Genomic DNA, 26,722 nt, shown 5'->3' on the forward strand with positions numbered 1-26,722 from the left:
ACGAGATTCATAATGGCAGCAACATAATGGCAGCAATAAAGGAGGCAACGAAATAATCATGGCATCAATTGCTACTCTTGTAGAACATGAAAACGAGGAAGAAAGAAAAAGTCACCATGTCATGCTTTGACAAACTCATGGACAATAAGCATAAAACCGATTTAACTTTAGAGACTAGGAATGGACTAAGTTAAATTAATTCTTAATTTAAATAAATTCGACTTTCTGGTATTGTATTACAAATTTGTATCGGTTAACCTTGTGATTAATTTGTTATTTTGAAAACGGCATTCCTTTCCCCAGAAGATTCATTATGATTCTTGCGTTCTCGAGATCCTGCTGTAGATATTTACAGAGCAAGCTTTCCTTTTCTGCTTGAGGAAAGAAAGTTCACTATTAAATGATGTGCCGTGCGAGATGCATAAAAAAAATAAGTAACTTTTAAAAAGTCAATCAGATTCAACGTACGGCAAAAGCATGAGACTTTTGAATTTTCTTCCCGCGATGTTTCACTCTCGCTCCTTTTTTTAAGATTGTATCATTCTTGATTCAGACTCTCTTTTAAAAATCGTCCTGAATGCCCTGCAACCTTTTCGAAAAGAGATGCCTTCGCATTTTCCTCATGACACTCAGAGATTCAGATTCCCAGATTCCTCTTTTAAAAACACTAATTCATCATAGAATTTCAATTTTTTCGGGCTTTTGTCTCGCATTTCCTCGATTCCCAATTAAAAGCCGAGCGAAGAGAATAGGAAGATTTTCAAAAAAACTTTTCTGATTAAAGAATTTCAGATTCACATTCGTTATGCGTATCGGGAGGTCTTGAACGCTGATATGTGACCTCCACCCAGTCGCCAAACAGATACAGGTCATGCGCTGTTGAGTTTTCTTAAATATGATGTCACAGGAAAGTCGCTAAACTTGATTAGTAGAAAGTAAAAATCATTGCCAGGTTTATCAGACGTTTTTTACTACAAATTACCACTAAATTAAGCTATCTAAATATCGATAATAGAACAAGTCAAAAAATGGCTTAACTAAAATAAATAGCAAAGTAAAAAAAGGCTATTTCACCAAATGAATCTGAATACAATATAAATGGGAATTGCTGTGCGTAAGTGCAAATATATGGTTTATAGCAAACAAAATTGCAAACAAAAGAGTGGTTTCGAAGTTTGCTAGAATAGCTAAAAGTGATGCAAGAGGAGCGAAAGAATCGATAAAAAATCGCAAAACGTAAAGCCTCAGAAACTAAAATGATGTGGAATTAGGAACTGATGGCCTGTTGGGTTGTAATCAGTCCATGGAAATAGTTAGCTTTCAGCGAATGTTTAAGTATCAAAATCGTAATCCAGGCGAGCCAATTTGTGGCGACCAATACGTATTGGCTTATTGTTTAAGATTTTCCAGTTATATTAAAAACAGCATGCTTGTCATGGCGTTGTAGCACTTTGTAAGGTTCATGGTATGGAGACTGTGCTAGCTTGCGAATGTCATCATGACGCACAAAGACATATTTACAAGTTATCAAAGCAGATGGATGATGAGACTCGGCAAGTTGCTAGCGAAGTGGTGTAGACCAATGTTTTGCAAGTTATATTGAAAAAGCTGTGCATAAATTGCAGGGTCGAGAACACAAGAGTCTGGAGAAGATGCAAAAGATTGCCAGGAATATGCAGGCTACACCAGTAAACTAGCTGCGCGGGAGTGCAATCCAGATCTGGTTTCAGAAGCGTCCGGAAGCTGAGAAGTACACGGCAGACTCTCGTATCAATGATCAACGGGATGGGTCAAAAGATGCCTTCATTGAGCTCTTGAGTTGACGATGGGGGCTCTCAACCATGTCACAAAGATGATAGGCTGTTGTGTCGATCCGCTAACTGAGCACCGCGATAAGTCATGACGATAGCAGGAAATCCATCGGGTGACAAAAGATGGGGCAACTGGTTCAACTGTTATGTCAGCAAGTGGAGTCGCTTCCGGTCATCGTGTGAAACGATCGATGCACTTCAGGAGATATTTAAAACCTTGAGCTTGAGGAAGGGGTCCAACGCAGTCGATGTGTATGTGGTCTAAACGAACATCTGACGTGCAAAAGGAACCAGATCATTCAGGTACGTTTTGATGTGCTTTGGTAAAGACAAAGTCAAGTACGCAAATGGACAGGTAAACAGCCAAAATTCACTACCGAAAGTAATTTCTCGAGAAGGGTTTTTTATGGAGACTTTGTGTGCGTGAGAGCAAACATTAGGCGTGCTAAAGAGAATAATGACTTAGTACCATTTACAGATAAATTGGTTGTGGTGTCAATTATCTTACGTTGGCGCACATCCATATTTAAGTCAGCGTTAGGAAGAAAATCAGCACCAATAGTTGAGGTTTTTGAGCGCTTGGAGAGTGGTAGAAAAGGATGTTGCTTTTCAAACCGTGAAGAAGGAGTATTACTAACATCAGCGCCTTTGTTAACAAGGACATGTGTGCCCGTGGGACGGACTGTGCCATAAAATGGTTGACTTTTGTGCAATGTACCACTTCTCACCTCTAGCGGGGAAGTCTTCATGAAGCTGAGATACTTAGGTCTGTATTGTGAAGGAGCATGGCGGAATGCATTTACAGGCAGCAGAGCAAAACGCAAGTGGTACCGACAATGAGAGCTTACGTGACGTTCAGCTTGAACAACGATGTGGAAAGCGGGACTGCGACTAGAAGGGCCAAAACCAGATTGTGAAGGATAGCAGTTATAGCCTTGTGATGAAAAGGTGCTTATTTGTTGATGGAGCTCGGCAATTCCGTTTGGCGGTACTGTGTTCGAGGCAGCCATGGTCGAAAAGGCTGCAATAAGGGCTGCAGGAGAGGCTACTTCTATTATTTTATCAGCAAGTATTGCTGAATTGTCATTGGAAACAGACTCTGTGAAAAGGCTAAAATTGGCTGAACATTGATAGGCACAGCGATGTAGAAACAACTGTCTTAGAAGCTGACGCATTTTTCAGAAGAATTGTGAGGCTTTCTGTCGCCAAGTTTCGGAGATCAAAAGCTGGTGAAGACATTTTTGCTAAAAAGCTAGAGTGTGTTTTATCAGTTCTGTTTTCAGGTGATCGTACCACCTCCCTCCCTCCCCCCCCCCCCCCCCCCGCCCCATCAAAACATACACGATTGTCAACGGCTCTTCCTCGACGCAACAAATGTAGCATCTGAGGTATCAGAAAGTCGCAACTGAAGACAGTCTCAATGAAATGTCTCAATGAAGATCAACAATGCTGATCGAAAAACATCACTTTTACGCAGAATTTCAACACGAAGGGACCACTTACTCATTCTACACATAAAATCGTGAAAATATCCTATTTGATAACATAAAGAAAGCATTTAACAGTAACCTTACTACCCATCACATACGAAAGAGACTGCAGAAAGCTGCTTGGTGACAAACATCTCTTGCAAAACCTTATTACAACACCACAAACCTTTTAACCTTTTTAGAATAAGTTATTTAAGATAAAATTCTCAAAGCAAATGGCTTAAACTGATACAGCTACAGAAATTTACGAAACTGTGCTAAGATAAAGTCAAGGCCATCCAATACGATTGAAACGGGGGACGTTTTGATGAAGACATAGCTACAATCCAGGATCGACAGTGACTCTCCTATTAGCGCGCCAACGGATGAGGGGAGAGGGGGATAAAATGTTGGGCCATGCACGACACTACCAAGAATGTGTTAAAGGGTTTGGCTCAGCCTTCACCATCTGTGGCTAGAGCAGTTTATTTGTAAACATACACTACTAACGATTGTTTGTTGGATTTCGATTCTGGAAATAACTGCCCTGAAAAACACTGGAGACAAAACGATGTGGCAACAAAGGCTGGGGCAGATTCTTGCTACAAAAGTCTCAAAAAGACAAATGTATCAGAATTCCAGCTGATACATAATGGCTGAAGAGCAGGCCAATCTTAAGGATCATAGTGCTTTTGAATGGTAACTGGTAAGGGTTGCTACTGATGGCCAACTTTTTTGTAGTGCGATGAGAAGTGCAAATGATACTACAAATACTAGAACTATGATGCCAACCTAATATTTAATGGTTCCATATAAAATTATTTACTTTTTTTAGTAATTTGCTAGTAATAATACTAAGAGGCGCAATGATACTAAATGAATCCATCTTCAAAACTCAAAAAAAGAATTTTTTCCAATGCTAGCATTCCTTTTCAAGCTTATCTTCAACGGGGAGTTTTCTTCACCTTTGATATGTCGAAAACTAACAAACTGGACCCTTACACAAATAAAATCTAAGAAGGAGAAAAGGAGCGGCAATAGCTGATACCATTGCATGATGCAATCGCTTTCAGAGATACCAAGTTGATCTGCACTCAATCATTGAATCCAAAGAAATATTCAAATTCATCAAATGCCTTACTTTGATTTAATGACGGCTTTAGTTACCAATAGTTAAGCAATATTAAGTAAATTTTTTTCAGAATCCCATTTGAATTATATTCTGCACTTTGATTTTATGCTAGTAGTTATGCTTTTGAGCGCCTATGAGCCTAGGGGTAATATGCGCTATAAAAATATCTATATTACTATTATATTATTATTATACTCCGTGCGGGTCCTATTCAATTTAGAAACTTGAAAGATAAAAATTCACTGCTATGGAGTTAAAGCAACATTTTTAATATCAGCTGGAAGTCACCTGGTGACAGTATGAATTTCGATCTGGTTGGATACTGAATGAGGACTTTACGTGACAATAATTATTCAGTTAGCCCCGGTGAGAAAATTTCTTCATAACTAACGTTTACATGAAAGAAGAGCATACAAAACTACTAATACCACTCTAGTACATGAATACCACCCAGAACACGCGTCTTGCAAGCAAATGATCCGCCACTACCAATCCCGTATTATACAAAAATTAAATTTCTCACTGAAAACTCGAATAATGATACTATTAAAGTAACCGATTAAATGACATTCACCTTAATGTATAATTTACAAATTTATTCCAAAAATTCAATACAGTTTTCCAGATACAAATAACTTGGCAGAAAGGCACTAGAAAAGAAAAAAAATCTCGATTATTGCTACTACACAGCGACAAGATGACACTGCGGAGGATATTATTACTGGTAAACGGTTAAGAAGTCTGGGGCCTAAAGTAGCGTACAACAACAGCAAATCGGGTGAAAACAAAATTAACAGGTCATAACTTGCAGAAATGATATAAGAATACACACAAGACGTTCAGGTGTTTCAGTGAATCTTTTTTAATGCTTGTACAAAAGAAGGCAGCACTGTTAATGCAAGGTCGAATTCAACATACCAACTCAATCAACGGCTTTGTTTTGAAACATAACTCAAACCATCTTTACGCTGAATTGATGCTAGTTTTATTAAGAAGATTTTTTGACGAAATTGAGTTCAAGATTTTATAAGGGGTTTGACTCTATGATTAGCGATAGGGAATGAAAAGATTCACCCTGAATAATAATTGCGGAATTCAATTTTCAAACTTAAAATCGTCATAAAATCAATGATATACGCACGAAAAGAATGAAAAATTGCCTTCAGTCTAAAAGCAGTATGGAAAGTCCTAATAAGAGTTACAAGAAATTGTACAATAGAGATATAAATGATTTCCAAAACGATTTCGTAAATTTGATTACTTAAGTTAACAATAAATTAAGTAACTAAATTAAATAACATAACAAATATACTTTAAAACAACGAAAATCCCTCAGCACTTCCAGGCAAGATCAAAACAAAATATAAATTTAACCTTACCTTTATTAGAAAATGTCAGGAGCATTCTCATCAAAACCATTGTTTACTTTTGCGGTCCAATAGCCGCCATTATAGACGTGAGAAACCGTCCCGGTATCAGCATCTACTTCAGAGACAAACCACCTGTGAAATTGACAAATATATATATGTATCAGATACCATTCAACATCATACTTCCTTGCGTTTAATGCGACGTAATATCTTTTCTATAAAAATATGAATTCCCGTTTATCTTTCGGTAATTTTCAAACTGTGAGGAATGCCAGATGAAAAAGAGCTCAAGCGTCCTACGTAATTTTTGCCTAACGTAATATTTGCCCACGTAAAAGATTATCTTCATTATAGTAACTTTTGATATTAACAAATAGATAACATAGATCATCTTGAGTCTGTCTAGATAAGCAATGAGTCTTGTCTAGAGACAAAGACTAATAGACTGAAACGCAACAACAATTTTCCAAGGGAATACAATCGGTTAGAACTTTCCCTGTCAGCGTCAAAGCTTTGTCGAAATAAAGTTTTCAAACTTGGGGATATATTATCAATTTTACAGCCATCAAAAGCAACATATGCCAAAGCTTAGCAGCTGCCTTATCATTGGCTAACACCAAAGAACTTGTGCTGTCCATACCTGGGCTTCCACGTCTCTTTTCTATGCTCGCGAGCTTTCCTGGCATGCCGTTGTTTTTCTTCGAGTCTGTGCTTCTCTGACGCAGCTTCCTCTACCTATAAATGAGTTTTCCTTTTTTAAAAATACTGTTAAATGGGCACAGAGTTGCCAAAAGTGAACTTTTAAGCAGGGAGTGTTTTTAAGAAAAAAGGGATGCTTTTACATCCTCAAGTATCGCCTCCGTTTACGATTCGCAAACAATGACGCCAGTAAGATGTGATACAGTAAATCCCCACTTATCAGAACCTACTTTTTTGAGGTTCAGGCTGAAGTAGGTTCTTATTGGAAAGTTACTTGGATTAATTTCGGGGTATGAAGATTCTTATACAAAGGATCCCTTATTTAAGTTTTATACCGATTGTGATTTTATTTCTTCTTTGAAAATCTGGGAGTAAATAAGGACTATTGAAAACTCTATTTTTTGCCCTTGGGATAAGAACCTATTACATTTTATCACACTGAAACAGGTTCTTAATTACAAGGTGCATAATTTAGGAAAAACAGCCTCTAGGTTCTTATTTTTGTAGGTTCTTATATGCGGGGATTTACTGTAATGCAAATGCTAAGAACAAATGCTCACAACTAACGTACGGACTGTCTCTTTTTTACGAAAATTGCCACCGAAAATCTTTTAATCAAGACTGCTGTCACCTGTCGACAGTGGTATTGTCAATCAAGACTGTCGACAGTAGCATTGTCACCTAATATCACTGCTTTTCGTCCCTATAATTATTAAAACCTTGTAGAATGCAATTTGGCACGAACCAAATGTCCACATCATGCCGTTCTGAAATTATTAAAAAAGAACAAGATTCTGGATTACAAACGACGGGAACAGCAATTATCCACATGTGCAGCTGTGGGTCTCCCGCGCCTTAGAAACAGCTGCTTTCTAACATCCCTGGGCATACATCAAATCTCAAGCAAGATGTCATATGGTCCTATGAATACTTGCTTTTTTCGATAGGCACTTTTTTCGCATAACCAAGGGAAGCTGCAGACCCAAGAGTCCGTGCTTCGCGTCCTTGACATGACAAAACTTTCTCTCAGCGTGAGGAGAGTCTCCAGCTTTCTGTAACTCCATACTTTCATCGAGTTGAAAAACCATAATTAGAAAAACACTTACATTTACATGTTCTCTCTTGCGCTTTTATGTACACTAACAGTTTTGAAATTATTTTATGCAAATAACAATCATAAATCTGACTAAAAAGACTCCTCATTATGCATCTGTTTATAAGCAGAAAGCCAGCAACAAGAAATAAGTGGGATTAATAATGAAAATAATTTTAATAATATTGTTCTAGTGAGGAACTCAAAACAACCGTTTTGATGAATTCTTTCTAGAAATTTAGTTTCTTTTCTAGCATAACAAATCTGCTTACGATCACTGACAGCCACTCGAGCAATATAGGCAACCCCCCTTAACGTGGTATGGTGAAAATTATAAAGACTGGGTAGCAGAAACTACAGAATATTTAGTAGCAAAACTACTTTATAAGACGCATTGGCCAGGATTCTAAAAAGCTCACCTTTGCGAATTCGAGAAGACGCTGATCGGGTCTCCTTCTGCTGTCAGTGGGGCAATTTATACCTATAAAACAATATCCAAAGTTAGGCAAAACAAACAAAGTCGAATGCTGATTTCAGCCTGTTCAAAATGTGGCTGGCTACAGCATAAAAGGCATGTCATCATTATCTTGTTTATAATGGAAAGCGGTCACAAGAGTGAAAGCGAAAGAAGTGAAGGTAGTGGGGAAAAAATAATAAATGCACTATCGTGAGAATTCCTAAAACGAAACTAAGATAGAATTTGAGAGAAATTTCTTCTCGTTTATACGGATTGCTTTTTTGAAACTTATGAACGTGCTTTGTGAATTCTATCTCTTGAAGACTCACCGAAGCACTGACATTAAAATTCAGTTTGTTTCAATTCGATAAAACGAAACTCTTAAAAGTGACGCCTATATTAAAGCACTGACATCAGGTGTTTTTAATTGCATGACGATTTGAACAGTTAAAATTATTTATCATGACAACTTAACAATGACAACTAGATTGTCTGATATCAATAGCTAATTTTATATCGCTGGCTTTTGAATCACGGGAATCTTTTGGGAAGTCCTCTATGTGCATATCTACGTAACGTTAACTGCTTAGCTTATAACCATTTTTACATTTGCCTATCTTTGTATTAGCTGCTTGCTTTATTCTGAGATTTATTGTTAACTTCTTTAACCTGTGAGTATAGTAATTGTTTAGGCGATGAGCCATTTCGGCCTACAAGCCTTATTGTAACAAATACGCTTGCCTTATAATACCCTAATACAGGGAATAGTCTCTCAATACGAGGCTGTTACGAGACCCAGAGTAAACACATGCTATATTTGAGCGAGAGTCTGCTGACTAAAGCAAATGGCAATGCTGGATAGAATCTAGAATACCTGATGACATCAGAAAAGCTTAGACACAAGCAACTAGGAGCTGAAGCCGTACAATACAAAAGTACAATATTGCTAGAGTACGAAGACACAACTGAAAATCCCCTTAAAACATATTGGCGATCTGCATATGAATGTGAGTATCAAGCGATGACAGCATCAGGCTTATGGTTTAGCCTCAATAGGGCAGACTCACTTTCGTCAGCTTCATTCAAACAAAATGCAAACTTTGTGAAACCATACACCCTATGGATGGAATAAGAAGAATGACAAATCTCTAGAGAAAAGTATGCAGATATAGATTAACGTTACCTAATTGAACAGATAGCATGAAAAGAACGTTAGCTTTATCATGTTTTAACTAACACCCAAAACGGATCTAAACAGAGTCCTTCTGTTGTAGAAAACTCTAAAGTCACGGCATTGAGTACTCTAGTTTCTTAATGCTGCAAGAAATTTCAATACTTGTTGATTTTTAGAATATTCTTTATTATTAGATGGCAGACCATTTTGAGGATGGTTTGGTTGTGAGGATGATAAAAAGATTTTATTGGTCTGTGTCTAGAGAAAAGATACGAAATTATAGAGTTCTTTATTGGATGAAATTCAGCTTTCTTTAAGCTTGTTTGCTCCTGGTATTGAAGTTTCTAAATTTCATCTGTTGTTCAGTATTCATTTCTTATAAAGTTTCTTAAGTAAAAATAATATAATTTGAATCTTTATAATAAAATTCTCTCTGCTCTAGGTCGGTTTTTAAGTCTGATCTTCAACGAACTAGAGAACAATTTGCATTTATCTCCAGAGAACATTTAATCATTTAATCAAGATTTTAAATAAAACATGTTTATTGATAAAAGTGAAGTAGCCTTTTTCAAAACGGACCACGAAAACACTAATTGAGTAGAGTTGAACTTATCCTGGGGTACAATGATGGTTATGATTATTATGCATCGGGAGCTTCATGTTACCTGTGAGAATCGTCTGGCTTGGGAATGGCAGTCCATAGTTTCCGCTCTGATATTTGGCAACCTTGGATAATTTATACCATGTAATTAATTCATAAGAATAACAACTAAAATTATTTCCTGTTATTGAAAAATAACATCTAGCAATCTGTTGGTCATGTATTCCTGTCAAAGCGTTCTCTCGCCTTCTATGAAGGGATCGAATAGATGTTTGATGAGCCTAATCAAAGTAAAGAACACGCTTCACAGAACTGATGCCATTTCACAATAACAGCGTCACTTTGGATCATAAAACAAGTTCTTAAACAGTTACTGACTAACCCAGTTTCAATGCTATGATTGAGAATGACAGCGATAAAAAAGTTTTTCTCTGACAAAAGACAGCTCTTTTTTAATGAGGGTAGTCATCCCACAATATTTTTCAAAACCACCTGTTGCGTTCTCAAGCTTAAAAGAAAATCTGGGAAATACTCCACAAGAACAACAACAAGCAAATCTTATCGATGACCCGGAGAAAAGTGCACCAAGCTGGTTTTCCAAAACGTTGTTTGACTAGAGCACCATGACATTTCAATGCCTCAGAAGGTACCACAGCAACAAAACAATCTAATCAAATTAGAACTAGAAAACTAGGAGCTCCCAATGGGAAAAATATTCAGCTACTGACATTTGAAGATGGTGCCATAATTCAAACTATGTTATTATTAACTTACCATAATTAAAAAGTTAAGATAAATGTTGGGCTACAAATTGACACTAAATTGCCAGGTCTTGAGGAATTGGTCATTGGCCTTCCTTGAAAATCGTGGGGCGACCAAGAATCAATGTCAAGGCATTTTCGTTTCGATAAAACTGTTGCTGGGAAATTTTAACATCCATAATAACAAAATCACCCCTAACCATTTCATTGTAATATCTAATATAATTGTCTCCATTTAGGCAAAAATTCATTGCACTTTCTAAAGAGAAAAATTCTAAAATAATACAAACCATTTGTTGGCCTCGCAATGAGTCCTTCATCCCATGCCCCTTCCAAAGTGAGCTGCGCTATACCGTTTTTATCTTTAACTTCACCTGCGCAAAGACAAAACTGTGTGTGTCAGTAAACATGACGCAGAAGGGACAGCTTAAATGTTCAATGGCAAGAAGGAAAGGCGACCTTACATTCAATGGCAGTTGCAAATCAATACAGAGAGGTCATATGACCTCGCCGAGGAAATCTTAAAAAATAGAGAGCGTAGAACCGCAACAGCATTTAATCAAATTTAGCCTCTACGGCTTTTGCTTTCAAAAATTTATAGAACTTAGCAAAGGTACCCAGAAAATTAATCTAATACGTGACCAAACAAACTCTCTTACATGCTCAAAGGAATTTCAGAAGGTGTTTTGATTGAAGCCTTTAATAACTACATGATTCTGCCATGTCGTGCTTGTTTGAAATAGAAAGTCTACTTGAAGGCACCTTCCTTACCTGTTAATTTCTTGTAGCTGTGTGATTTTCTATAAGGTGTAAATTTAACTGTTGCTTTTTCCCCAGTATTGTGACTAACAATTTCTGATAATCCGTCCTGAAAGGTTACAGACATACAGAGTACAAGAATATCAAATAATGTAGGCTCAAATAAACAAAAATAACAATTCAGTTCGACGTGAGACATTTTTAATTTTGTTTTGCTAACTCACAAAACTGTTAGCTCGTTTACTACTAGTAAAGGAAATAGGTCTTTAAATTATCTTTGACACCATACATACTCTACGAGATGTCAAAATAATTGCTAGAATGCCTAATGACACATTGAGACCTGACCTATCTTTGAATCAAAATATTAAAATGCCTTTGTCTGATATTCCATATTGTCATTTATCTCTGATCTAAAAAGCAAACTATAGTGTTAGGGTTGGACAGCAGGCACCTCAAGACATGTGTGAATAAAAACAATTATAATCGCTGTAAACACGTTGTTTTTGGACAGGTCTAAGTAGCCTAGGGTGCAATCGCCTGCCCTCAAAATCTTAGGATTAATACTCAGAAGAACTAAGGAATATTCCGATATGGATTTCTTCGTGTAAAGCAGCCATTCTTAAACTCCGGCCCGCAGCAAGTTTTTATCCGGCCCGCAGCAAGTTTTTATCCGGCCCGCAGCAAGTTTTTATCCGGCCCGCAGCAAGTTTTTATCCGGCCCGCAGCAAGTTTTTATCCGGCCCGCCGAGCGCTTTATCTCAAAAGAATATTTTGGTTTCATTCATTTGTAAAAAGGTTGATTATTCGCTTTTATGCTAAGGTAATTCTAAAACTTTGAAAGACCCTTTCTTTTTATGTCAACATTAAAAAAGATAAAACTATGGAACCGTTAGCTCTTCTTCCGTCAAATTCTATTTTAGACGCAGTTTCTGGCCATCCCTAGTTTATCATAATCAAAAAAATTTTTTGCCGCCATCATGGTGGCTGCATGGTGGCGGCCTTTTTTAATACAAACGCAATCATTAAATTTTGGCCTCTCTCTGAAATACGTTTCGCCGTCCCTGGATCCGACTTCAAATGCATTAAGTCGACCTAACAAATATTAACGTCGTAACCTAAAGATAGCACAACTGTCTTCTGATTCAACCTGGTAAAAGAAACGCATGCTGCAAACTTTTGTGTCAATTATTTTTTTGGCAATTATTTGTTATAGTTTGAAGCTTTTTGTCCTTCCTCTAGAAAGTTATCCCTGGCCTTAGGCGTAGCAAAAATTTTAAAAGAAAACAGGAAACAAACTGGTTTAATAACAAAATAGAAACAGTTGCTAGAACTCTAGTTAGACCTCCTTTTACAAAGCTTTAAACAAGGTTTCTTCTTACAATGGATGCAGTTGTCGAGCAACGGCTCTCTAAAAAACCTATTTCAATAACTTTTTGCTTTATTAATTGAACATAGAGACATTTAACAGTCACTAAACCAGTCACTCACGTGATCAACATAAAGTGTTCCGATAACAATGTTATGAATCCTTGTCTCCGGCTTCTTCCATGAATAATGGGCGTTGTCCTTCTTGAATATGACGTGTACAGTTCCCGTAGGAACAATCTTTACATACTGGAAACAAAAAAAACTTTGTCGGCTGTGTCTTTGTCGGATTTTTTGTAAGAGACATAAATCGTCTTAAAAGGCCAATGTATTGGTTCTTAAATACCGTTAAAGCATTAAATTCTAAAAACAATTATATTTCAATTATGTCGCTTAACTTTAGCAGACACGTTGAATCATAAATGGCAAGCATGTCGTTCAAGAATTTCACTCCTAGCCACCAAACCAAAATGTCTTAAAAAACCCCTATGGCTTAAAATAATGTGATAGCAACAGCAACCAATCGCTGCTGATCTGCTTACCAGGCCTCTAAACCTCGTGTCTAGCTGATACTCTTCCCAAAACACCCACTTATCGGATTCAGCGTGCAAAGCACTGACTGGAGGATGATGGGATACTTGCTCGCAGACGACAGCATAGCCTTGCTCTTTGTTCAAAAACTCAAACGTTTCACCAAGAAGTGGATTGAAAGGCTTCCAGAACCTAAACAGAGCCAACAATAAAGAATCTTAGATTAGACAACAAACGAACATTGCCATCAAACAATCTAAAGAAGAATCATCAAATAATTTGCATGGCACTAGAAAACACGAAAAGAAGATTGAAAATGCTTTTAGCTAGTTTTCGCTAGAAACTTTATGCCTGGGTTTCCTCGTACGTTATTTTTACATCTTTTCACAACATTTTAGGATAAATCTATCGATTTCATATAATAATGAAGACTGGACATAAAATGTCTAATTCCCCTGAAAGGTATGCTTTAATCAAAATTTTTATAAGCAGATTTGAACCACACAGTCATTTTCTAATTTTATCCTATAACTTAGAGAGGTGATAATAACTAAATCAATTCAATTTTAAAACCATCCATAACTAGTAATTAATGGCATTGAATAGAGTATATGTATATAATACTACATTTGTTATTATTTCAAATGTTTACAATACTATACTTAAATTGGTTATGATGATATGTTTATAATACTACATTTGTTATTTTTATTTATGTTTATAATACTATATTTAAATTGGTTATGATGATATGTTTATAATACTACATTTGTTATTATTTATCTGTTTATAATACTATTTTTATATTGGTTATGATGATATGTTGAGAAAACTACATTTGTTATTATTATATATGTTCATAATACTATATTTATATTGATTATAATGATATGTATATAATACTTATACGTGACAATTGCAATGCAAAAGCGTTGCGGTACACGTCGACAATACACGTCGAGTTTACATGCAAAGTATTTCTTTATCCTGATTTGTCAATCTCTGTTTCTGCAGTTGATTTTTCATACTACTTGAGAGAGAGCCGCTGAATAAGAGCGTTTAAATTCGCAATAATCCAAAGGTTCTGTGAATCTTTACAATGTTATTTGCACAGAGGTGCTAAAGAAAGACTAGAAAAGAAATGGGGAAGTGGAAAAACCTCCAGTCTTCTTTGAAAAGCATCCTTCTTAAACAATATTATTGCTTATCTTTATTCACTATTTTCCCTTCTTTAAATAAGGCAATATGGCATACCTTGGTTAATTTTTAGTAAACATTTTTGCTGTCAAGTAATATTTATAACACCGAAGCGTCCAAAAGAGTGGCCATGATGTCAACCGTATAAGGGCCAACTTAGAGACTTAGAGCTATAATCACAGCTGTTCTTGGAAATATGAAACCTTTTCAGTGCAGAAATTGACTCACCTTCCGGGAACGTTGGCATACACAGAAGAAGCAAATGCGGCAACATATGCCAAACGCTCGATCGTTGTTTCACATTCTGTTTTGTGCAAAAGGGAAAACGACATCAGGAAAATGAAGGCAAAACTTCGAATTAAGGTTTGTGTTAACAAATTCTTGCGGATACAGTTTGAGACTGGGGATGAAGGGGGAGGGGTCTTACAAAAGCAGTGGTATTCGCCAATGCCCACTTAAAGGTTTATTACAACTACTCCATTTTAAACCACTTGATCGGCTAGGCCCTAGAAGCTGCAATAATGCATGCATTTATTAAACAAGGATTTTAAGTCAACACTCATTTAGGCTATCATTTAAGGTTCTAATTTGGCGTTGTAATACCAAATTCCTTCAGAGTGGTAAGCTCACTTAAACCATCACTTTCCTAAACGCGCATTTAAAGGTACAAGATCCGACTTAAGTAAAGGAAATGGCGCGTCGTCAGGGAATTTAATCGACATGGCAATGCGCTGCAACTATTTTCCATGAGAAAAGAGCACCTTCCTCGAAACATTTGGGGATGATGTACCTCTTCCATGCAAAAAAGCCTAGTTTGTTAAGGGTACATAGAAAAATCAATATTTGCATATTAAAACAAGATAAACAGTGCTTCCTATTAAATGCAAAGCAATCGTCGTTTGAGAATCTGCTTACAAACATGCTTTGCAAAGAGCACAGATTTGCAATTAAAGAATGGATCAGTATGAAGCAATGTATATTTTGATACTGAATCCATTTATCATCTTTTTAAAAAGCATACTGTAAAGCAGAACCCCATAACGTAACAAGTACAATATTAATTTACGTGGTGGGAAGTAACAGTGAGTTGAGTCTTGTTTTGGCTCCAAATTTGGTGTCATGTAATTTAATGAACAGAGAGCAAAGTACAACTGAGAAATGGGTGTGACAAATGATCTTTGCAGATATAAAAATCGAATTTTAAGCAATCGAATCAAGTTTGGGGGCTGTCTTTGCAATTGCACCCGCTCAGCTATTGAATCCAACAAGAAGGGAATATGCTAAAAGCTCAGTGTGCATAAATCTCCAGCTATGCAGGAATCACAAATTGAGAAGCACGAGTAATTCCATCATAAACTAGAGATTCAGGTCATTCTAAAAGACCATTTTATTATTTTAATATGTACAACATAGGATTAAGAAAAGCCAGCATACCGCAAAAATATCAAAACAACTTTTGCTTAGATGCAAAAGAAACTTTTACTTTGTACTTACAGGCTCAAACTAAATGCATGAAAACACCTTATATAAGGACAAAGTGGCCACTTTTAGGTGCTTAAACGATTAAAAAGAGAACTTTCCTGGCTTGACATCTTAATCGAATGAATAAGAAGTGACAAGACTTACCAGCTGCTTTATTCAGAACATCAGCGTATTCAAGATCCTCAGTGAGCCTCTGAAACGATTTGTACAAGCGTAAACAAGGGTTGATTCATTCATTTAAAAGAGATCTGTCTTTTTAACTCTTTCACTGCTTTTCATGAAAGATAGAATTGAATCACATTAAAGTGATAAGAGTGAGTGATATGACTTGTGAAGCACTTGCACTATGACTTGTGGATGAAGTGTTGCAAAGCATAAAATCAGACGACTCAAGGTCCAAAAACACCGGAGGCAACCACCAGCCTGTCAATCTTTAAGTCTTGTAACAGCTTAAAGGTGAAATTCTTGTTTGATTTTTCTAATTTGATGACAGTCTTTCAGATAAGTTTGAGCGATATATATCTACCGAAACTTACTACAACACAAAAGAGATATAATAATAAAAAGGAGAAATTTAAGAACTAACCTGCAGAAATGACAAGGGTTCGTTAAAATGAACAGGCATTGTTATCCGAGTTAAGTCCTTGCCGATTGTTGATCGCAAAAAGCTTGAAATAAAATGAACGTTTGTTAATCCAATAGACTTGAAGGTGAATAGCCTTAAAACTTTGTCATATTATGCTTACAACTGGTGGTCCCGGAAAAAGGAAATAAAAGCTATTTTAGCACTGGCAAAAACAAAGAAAGATTTTCAGCTTGATGCATCCTGTTACAAGATAATGTTGATGATGGAAAGTATCTTCAACAATTCCAGCTAATAATGCTATGCATCTTTACAAAAAAAGTTAGGCAAATCATGGTTTAAGGTCCGATTCATTTTGGAGAGAAACTCATGCAAAAGAATAGATTGTATATTAGTTGTGTTATCACCACCAAACAAACCAAGAAAATAGCCAAAAATTGTGTTTAGGTTAAGATTACCTTTCAATTCCAATCACTTTTTAAAAGATTTTGAATGCTTTCACTTTGTGTAATAACTTTGGTTAGGAAAGGGTCAAAATACATTAAATTCAAGATTACCCAAACAGGCTGAAATTATATTTGTCTCTAGAAGCAGGAAGTGTAGTCCTCCATGATGTTTTTAATGCATCTGTAGAAAAAGAATAATAACAAAACCTTAGAATGTGGGCAAAGTCACAAAAATTAAGACTGACAAAGACTGTGCATATCTATGAAAGATGTACAAAAATTAAGTATTAAATATTTAAAAAGGTGTGAATATTTATAGTTTACATGTGCATATTTTACAAAGAGACATTCAATAACAGTTGTAACCCAACTATGCTCCATTTCAAGTCTCTAATTATGGATGGCAAAATGATGAATAATTATTCTTAAGCTAAAAATCCCATACAATCAAAAGCTTTCAGATGGAATCTTCTACATCAACTTCTCTTTATAATTACAAAAACATAATGAAAAGGTTGGTCTTGGTTGCAATTCAAAACATCAAAATGAGAAATATTTTACAACAATAACTGAAAAGAAAAACACAAATAAAAGAAACATTTCTGCACATTTGTTGAACATTTTTCACTGATATCTTTCCATAAAATGAAGGTTGAATGTTAAATTCTGAATTGCAATTTTATTACAAACACATGGCATGGACAGCGTTAAAAAAGTGGAAAACAGGCGTACTACAATCGTACCCAAAGCTGAAGCTATTGTATGCAAAAACACAGCAGTAAGTAAGACCTTGTGTTTGGTAAAACCATCAAAGATGAAAAGTGCATTACAATCAAACAATAGAAGCCTAAAAAAACAATTCTTTGGAGACATGGCACAGGCTCTTTCCTCTTCAAACCACTGTCATTTGCTCTTGGTTCATAACTTTGTGAACCAGGCCAAAATAACAGTAATCAGATTTTGGACATATAAAAACCCAATTTTAAACATATTTAATTGATTTTATCTATGACCATGACAACAAACCAAAACTCAGATTTGGGATAGTTGGAGGGTAGAAAATGGTACCTGATGATGATGAATTGATTTTGCATATTGAGAATTTTTTCTGCTATTCGTTCAGATTATGTGCTCAAAATTAAGGAATTTTTAACATAGAGGCAGGCCTTGCCCGGAAAGGTGCTCAATCAAACCCGAAAACTTAAAACAATAGTGCCAAAAAGAAAAAAATTATTTTCAAAATAAGTTCTAGTTTCCCTGTTGGGTACAACCAGTCACTACATATACTCTTAAAGCTCTAGTTAGCCAACCTCTCCTTTGAGCCCCCCTTTCTATTAAGCCCCCCTTTTCAAGCTGCCCTCTCTATTAAGCCCTTGACGTCAAACAAAGAAAACATATGCATTGAGTGGGTCTCTTGATGGGTGTGATGATGTAGTGACTCTACTTAGGCCTGTTTACGTTTATTTTTCCTTCTCATTTATTCAATCACATTTCCACATTCTCAAATTGCAGCACAGGCATCCTCTACATCACTCTCATATCAGGCATTCGCCAATCCCTATTGTTTACTTAATCTTTACCATGCTATTCAATTTACTCATCAGCTTTACTCGCCCTTCCTATCCTTTGTTTTTCTCACATCATTTATGTTAATTTTAGATATTAATTTCTGTATATAAGTATAATGTTGATTTGTAAGCAAGATCAGTTCAGAGTTCAGTTACAATCAAGCAACACACTGTCTCTCTCTCTGGCTCCGTGTTCTCTGCACATAAAATAAGACTCCCTGGGTTTGGAAATAACACCTTAGTCGATGGATGGATTTATTTAGTGAATGAATCGCACACAACAATGCTCAATTCTTGTTTAACTAAAATGACACTAAGATTGTGTGCATTACATATGGTCCATGTAAATATTTACTTGTGCATCTTAGAAGTCTGAGTAAGATAAGGACATAATTGACTGGTTTTAAGAAACTTTCGAAGCTGCTAACAAAAATTTTTGAGAGCATTTGTATGACATTTTCAAAACAAAAATTGAACAAGAGCATTTTTATAACATTTTTTACATTGAATTGTTGATAAGCCCCCCTATTTAATAAGCTGCCTTCTCTTTTCAGCCCCCCTCTAGGACTGACAAAAATAAATAAGCCCACCAGGGGCTTAATAGAGTATTTACGGTATGCAGTAATGGGTATGTGCAATTATTGTTTATCAAAGCCTTACCAACACCAACTATACTGCACATCACACAATATAACTGATACAACTGGCACATAAAACTAATAAATGATTGTGATGACAGTGCTTTTTGGTTGGACAGCTTGACTCCATAGTCATATGTGCATAGCCCTCTGTTGGATATATACACATTCCCTAGAATTTCATGTTTTGTTATATAAATAATTGGCTTCTTTGTACTGTTATATGTACTTGCTCAGAATAGTGAACAGGTTCCAAATTTAGTGCTTCAAAATGTGTAAAAAATCTAATAAATGTTATCCATTCTATTTTCTTTCCAGAATTATTCTTTTAGATGAGTTACATATCTAAGCCACTTATTCTATGAGCTTAAAATATGAATATGAAGGAAACATGTTTAGCTTTTGCTTGGACAATGGTCTAAAGTTAGAAACATTGTGGTTTCTGCCTATTTAGTTTTGGAATATTTTGTAAATACATAATTGGCAGTAAATTTGCCATTTATTAAGATATTCTATGATAACAGAAATTACCTTTAAAATAAATTGCAAGTTAAGGATGCTGCAACCAATTGATTACATTTTTAACAAACAGTAAAAGGTACTTTCAAAAGTTAAAAAATTCTAGTAAGTGGAAAGCCAATATTTTATGTCATACCTGATTTTAAGTCAACTAAATTGAAATCACTCCTTGGTCCAGTTGCTGTATTAGCTGCAGCCTGAGATTGAATTAAGAAATTTCACATTACCAGATTAGAAAAGAAAACAACATATCAATCAAGGGATTACTTTTTTAAAATTTTGAAAAAATAACAAAATGGCATTAAAACCAAGGTTAAGGGGTGAACTATTTTAAAGATTTGGTGCTCATATGATTCAATTTTTGTCAACTTTAGATTCTCTTGAATCAAGTGACCACTTCAATTCATCTCTGCTTATAAAAGGCTTTATTTAATAAACCACTAAGTAAAAAAAATTTATAAACATGCAATTCCTAAAAATCCATCCTAAAACTGTCATTTAGCTATTGGCCACAATTTCATGAGACAGTTAGAGGAAGATTTTGATGAAGGAAATTTTATCACTTCCAAACTACACCTTAAAATTAATAACCTCAATACTGTTAGAGGGTTTTTACAGATAATTTGGCAATGTCCTTTGGAAACTTTCCCATGCAATCAGATCTTTCCTGGAGACTTGGTAAAACATTTGCGAGAGAGATTTATTCCACCCGGGCAGTTTTTCATAATAATGTTTGCATTCTGTTCCCTCATATCATACCAACATTCCTGCATTCTGTACTGACATTTCCATAACAGCGTTGCAGGCATTTGAAAACAGAGTCATTCAATCCAGTTTCAAAAAGAGTTTCCAAAAGGATATGGGAACAGATAAAAATGTAGTACTGGAAACACCCACATTCTAGTTTAGATCAAAAAGGAGTGGCCTGGGTCATGTGCGCAAGAAAATAAGAAAAGGGGAATGATAAAACGGAGACATATTAAAACAGAGTAATGGAAACTGGGCCTTACAGAGTAATAACACCTCCCCCCCCCCCTTGAAGCCCAATGGCTAGCAGTGCCAAAAATAGCAAGAATGAGAAATGTTACAAGGCACTATCAAATACAAAACATTTTATTTTCAATTAACAACATTTGAACTAGGCATTCCCAAAAAACGAAACATATGACCTGCTGATTTGGGGAAAGCAGAAACTGCATTGACTTTGCATTGCGAATACACTCATTATTTACAATAAATTGGAAACGAGAAAGAATTAAGAAACTTCAATGTACTCGAAACAAACAAGTCAAGAAACAATTGAGATTTGAGAAAGGTAAGAAGTCCAAAATTTCATGTGAATTCACCAACATGATTTGATTTTGGTTTGATTATGATTTAATTTAAATACTATAATACTAGAAAAACTAGTTATGAATTAAATTATAAATTACAAATTATAATTTAGAAACTATAAATTATAAACAAATCAACTAAAGAATGCAACAACAACAATAACATTAATTAAAATACAAATTGAAGCAGAATTCTTCAGGAGAAGCCTTAGGTTAACAAGTAGGTTAATGAGGGAGATGGAAGTCCTCTTTCCTTCCAGCGATTTATATGTTCATCTATAAAAGTGTCTTGTTGATTTAAATTAAAGAGATTTATACAAATTATAGAGATATGATTACCTGGTTTGCAAAAAAATTTTGACACAGAGAATGAAAATATACTCCCCCTACCTAAGAACATCATTAGAATGGAAGCGAATCTCTTGACAGAAGCATTTGAAAACAATAGAAACGTCTTTGTTTGAAGCTGCAGAAACCCTCCCCAAAAAAATTTTACAGCATGAAAGTTAAATATAGTACACTTAATGTTACAATTGATGACATCATGGTTAAGAAAAGTTGAATGTGTATTTCAATTTCCTAAAAGGTTAAGAAACCAAAGTACTTTGTTTCTTAAAAAAAGGGAGCATACTTATGTTATCTTTCCTTGAATTTTTATTACAAATCAATTAAATATATTCTGTTTACCATTAAATGATATTGTATTGCACTTTTAATGAAGATGACTCTCATTGGATCCTGCTCAGTAGATCTGTGTTCTTTTATTATATATATATATATCTTTTTGGTCATTTTGATATATATATTTAATAATTATATATAGCTTTTGTCATTTAAGGAATTGTGATACATAAAAAATTGTCTTTTTGAGATAAAAAATGCTTACAAATAGGCAAGATAACATATTTTTGTCATGGACCAAACTGTTGCAGATATAAATAGACAAAACAAAAAATCCTGCAAGAGCAAAATAACACATACAGCCAAACCAGCTGGGGTTAGCTAGGGTGCTTTCAACCTGTACATAAACTTTATACTTTATAAATATTTTACATTCAAAATTTGAGATTGTTATCGAATGGGTTGGGCTGGAACAAGCCATCATGGCTCTAGGAAGATGGTTCCGCACTGCAAGGAATCTAGACTTCCAGAAAAACAAAATTAAATAACAATCAATGTAAGTAAATTGTACCAGGAAAAATTTTTTCTAAAATAAATTTACTAAATTATAGAAAAAAATTTGCCTGGTACAATTTACTTACATTGATCATTTTTTAATTTCATCAAATTGTACCGCACGCATTTTAGTATATTTCCAGAAAAACATTTGTTTATATCAAATAAAAAATGACTTTTGACCATATACCAATTTTATTCACCACAAATTAGAAAACTGGCTTGGGAACAGGTAATTACGAAACAATAACCATGCATCATTCAAATTATTTTGATATTAATTTGGAGAATAAAAGTAGTTAGTTCTTGGCAGATGAAATGTACATTTACAGAAGAGAAAATTCAAATAAAACCTTCCTGCCAGAAGCAAATCTATTTTATTGCGTGCAATTCAATTATGAATCAAATTTATACAGTAAACAAAACTGGTCTCATATTTGCTATTGATGAACCAGCAGGGATAAAATTGGCCTGTTTTCTTGCAACCGTCATATGATGTGAGCAGTTAAGTTTTCCATCAATGGTTTTAGTTCGAATAAAAAGGCCATTTTGATAACAAAAATTGTCCTACTACATGCTTTATACTCGATTTGGGTCTATCCAATTAATAATGAATGGAACATGCTCTTTTGGAATTTTTGTATAAAAAGATGCGTTTCTTCTTCTATTTTGAATGAAGCTGTGAGAATGGATGAAGCATCTGTTGACTTTGGAAAAATTTTGTAGTAAGGGTTTAATGACTAGGAATTTATACGACTGGGCAGAGCTGACTTCAATTCACATTTCGCAACACAATGCAGATTTGCTTTTTAAATGCGTTTGTGTTCAGTTTGTCTCAGTTTAAGGTTTGAATATATTGATTCTGTTTTAACTTTCACAAAGAAAGTTACAGGGATTACAGGCTAGTATAAAAAGTCTATGAAAATTTTTTCAGCATCTTGTTTTTTATTACAAAGGAAAGTTAGACGTTGCTCCTTTACTTGTTCTTGCAAGATGACGTTATAAACAACTCGGTTAAACATAATGAAAAAGCATTTTACCATTTTGTCTTTACCACTAGATCCGATAACCATTTCAGCGTTTCCAAAATACTCGAGTTTTATGAAAAAGTTCGGCAATTAACCCTTCGCGTGCTATAGGCCCGACCAAGTTGCAATTTGAGAGAGTCTTGTGAGAGTCGAGAGACCAAAATCCCTCGTTCTTCGTATGAAAATCTTTCTATGACCTTATACTTTGGCAACTTGCGTTTGGCTGATAAATTAAACGGCAAGAGACTGTTGAGCAGCGAACTTTCGCTTCTAATAATTTGCAAATAACTACCAACCAGTCGCTTCTAACTGCAAGTCATTTCTGTCGGGTGTCATAACGTAGCAATGACGTCATCTATTTACGACAGCAATGTCTTTCCAAACGTCCAAACAACATTCAATTACAAGCTTGATTGCGTTTCTGAAGAAATGAAAGTAATTAAATTTTTTCCCTCTTTTAATGGCAATAATAAAAATATTTCGCAAATAGATGCAACTTTTATATTGGCAAGGAAATAGTATTCAATTTAAAATATCTCTTATTTAGGGAAAGCAAATAGTAAATCCTATCACTGCATTACACTACTGTATGCTTTTATTTTTTTCATACTACAAGTAAATTGTAATTAATTGTTGATTGGGTGTTAGACACTAATTGGATTTCTGTGCCACACCCTTCAGGAAACGCCCATTTCTAAAATTCGTTTTTTACCTTTAAGGGAAAGAAGATAAGAAGCAGTAGCGTAGCCAGGGTTGAAAGATTGGATGGGCAAAGACGAGGAAATTTTTATGGACTAAAGCCTTAAGAAATTGGAAAAATTCAGAGGCGGATCCAGAGTGAGTTCCTTGGTGCACAGAACTTAGTCAGCTTTCCAACATATAGCTAAATATATTGTTGCACGAAACAAGTAATATTTAAAATAAAAAAGTGAAACCTATAAATTCTAATGTAACGGTTGGCTTTAGTGTGTGATACGTTTCGTAATATCTCAGTTGCATGTTATAGTCACATGTGCTGTTGAGTCCTGTTGTGTCAGTTAACGTCTTTCTAGTGGCAATGTGTTTGTCTGTCAACATGTATTGTGACGTTCGTATTGTTCTCTTAATTACTTTCCGTCAATGTTCACTTTAGAGTTAGTCTTGCTGTTGAACGAATAAAGACAACATCAGAATAGAGTCTCTCTCGTGTTCTACTTTTTCGGGGCTTAGGCCCATTGGCCTAGCCCCAACGTATCTTCACCATCCTAAGAAGAACCCGACTAACATAAAACATTACACTAAGTTTTATCACAGTCTTTTCAAAATCTTTAAATTGCCAGTTTCTTCTCTGTTGTGATTTGGAAACAATTTTCCAGACGCTGTGGAGGACAACAGCAGTCAATCCTAGAACTCGGAAAAAACGTTCTGTGCTTCGAAAGAGAATGAATTGGGCATTGGAGCAATGGAATTTTTGTTTGGAACACGGATGGAACTCAGTCAAAACAGCATCTTGAACTCGGGAGTGATACCATATTTGTAAGAGAGCCAGTAGTTGATTGGCTACCTATTGTTTCTGGGCGGCTTAAAACAGAGTCATATTTTCACGACCCTCGCAGCATTTTTTCTTATTAGGTAAAACTACACTATCCTTCATATTCCCTCAAAATATACAGTCTAAGTCTACAACGCCAATGCTAACACTGAAGTCAAAAAGACTCATTTTGAGGTCACTGGCTTTTATACTACCGGAGGGGCGTCATGAAATTTAACGAAATTTTTTCCGATAAAATTTCTTTGAAAATGAAACAATTCAAGCATTTCATGCTAGGGTAAAAGAGTGAGAAAAACACAACCTTTGCCTTGGCTGAAAAGATATTTAGAATGTATGTTTTTCTTGTCTCTGTTTCTTCATATTTATTGTGAAAGTCCCTGACATCTCGCAACCCTATAGATCGGTACGACAAAGGTAAAAAAAATTACTACCTGAGGGAAAACGAATGGGAAAACTTTCTAGAATCTTAATGCTTCAAGTTTGCCGGAAATTGCATTCTTTGAAGCAAATATTGATGATGAAAATTTTGTTCCCCGAATGAATATCTACTAGTGGAAAACGATAGTGTTGATCGACCTCTTCCTTGTTTAACCTTATGCAAAATAACTGCATTAATTTTCAATTCTTTGACAAAATTTAGCAAAAAGGATACCAGTGATTGAATTTGTGGTGTTGTAAATTCTTTTTAGAATAACCCTTGCTGCACCAAAGATAACCTGAGTGGAATTCTGGTTACCTCTCTGATCCCTTTATTAAATTTCTGCTTAAATCTAAGCTGTCTACTCAGCTGTCTGCAACACCCTTTCCAAGAGAAAATCTGCCAAATTGTTGATAAATGCTATGGTAAGTGCTATTTTCACTGATCTAAGCGAGGCTTTTGATGTAATAAGCCATTCAAAGCTATTAGCTAAGCTCCAAAGTTATGGTTTTAAATGAAACTGGGCTTAAAATTTATCTATTCAATTAAAATACACATGTGACGCTTAATGGTTCTATCTCCAATCTAAAAAAGATGATAAGTGGGGTTCTGCAGGAGTCAATCCTAGGCCTCTTCTATTTATTCTTTTAATCAATGTTATTGCTTATTCCAACAGAGTTGCTAACAAAATAAAATAAAACCATGCCAGACTATTACACTGCTAAAACTGAAGGAAAAGATATCAATTAAAAGCTTTGATGATCAATTTTCTAAATATATTCTATCATATTCAGTCAAAACTGATTCTAACCTCCATCTACTTGCATGAAAATTAGTGAAAGAGTATTCAAAGAAATTTCTCCATGCAGACATTAGAAATCTAGATTTTGTATTTGACGAGCAAAACATTTGTCTCCACAGACCAATTAGATGCACATAGAATAAAGCAAAGAGCTCAATTTAAACTTTCTTTTATTCTTTCTGGGGCTGTATTTTACGTTGTTAAATAATTATTTAAATTTGAATTTGAACAAATAAAAGTGCAATTTTTTATCTGAAAATAAATGTTACATTTGTCATATATCTACTTTCAGGTAAGGTGTTCAAAATTTTAAACACTTGGGTGTTACTTACTTTCCAATGCTTTACAAATCAGTTATAGAGGATATGATTCTTTGTTAATTTTTTGGCTATATAGCAAGATAGCAAGCCCCCTCCCCCCTCCTTGAGAATTTCTCTTTTTTACCAAACATAATCTATGATTAAGCCAAGTGGTTTTTAGATGAGTATGTCTTTAAAAAATCTAGCAAATCAATATAATATTTGTGGAAAGTACTGTTTAGCAACCCCTTACTTTAGGTTTTGAATTGGGTATCTCAACATCAGTTCTGACCTGATTACACTCATTTCTTTGCTGACCCATAGAGAAACTCACTTTGACATTGCCAACATTATCTTTTTCTGGGTTAGCCAACCTTCTTTATCTTTAACAACACATTTAAATGTCCCACATTAACGGGTCAAAATTTTGATTAGCTTTAATATAAAGTAAAGTTGGTACATTAATCATTACCCAT

The 26,722-nt window shown here is 35.1% G+C and overlaps 1 protein-coding gene across 1 annotated transcript; it reads right to left on the reverse strand.

Moving 5' to 3' along the window:
- Window positions 1-3,234: 3,234 nt before the first annotated feature.
- Window positions 3,235-23,522, reverse strand: LOC135687961 (oxysterol-binding protein 1). Its single transcript, XM_065204598.2, has 16 exons — window positions 23,209-23,522; window positions 19,795-19,855; window positions 17,045-17,114; window positions 16,491-16,572; window positions 16,049-16,097; window positions 14,651-14,726; window positions 13,237-13,417; window positions 12,818-12,943; window positions 11,339-11,435; window positions 10,858-10,941; window positions 9,871-9,931; window positions 9,099-9,148; window positions 7,994-8,055; window positions 6,423-6,517; window positions 5,792-5,914; window positions 3,235-5,062 (listed from the first exon to the last, which is right to left on the reverse strand). Exons 1-15 carry the CDS (start codon window positions 23,239-23,241, stop codon window positions 5,797-5,799), a joined length of 1,245 nt encoding a protein of 414 aa, XP_065060670.1. The 5' UTR covers window positions 23,242-23,522; the 3' UTR covers window positions 3,235-5,062; window positions 5,792-5,796.
- Window positions 23,523-26,722: the final 3,200 nt, after the last annotated feature.

Source organism: Rhopilema esculentum, chromosome 19 (assembly GCF_057945365.1).
Source record: "Rhopilema esculentum isolate cy_ngs chromosome 19, ASM5794536v1, whole genome shotgun sequence".
Lineage (NCBI taxonomy): Eukaryota > Metazoa > Cnidaria > Scyphozoa > Rhizostomeae > Rhizostomatidae > Rhopilema > Rhopilema esculentum.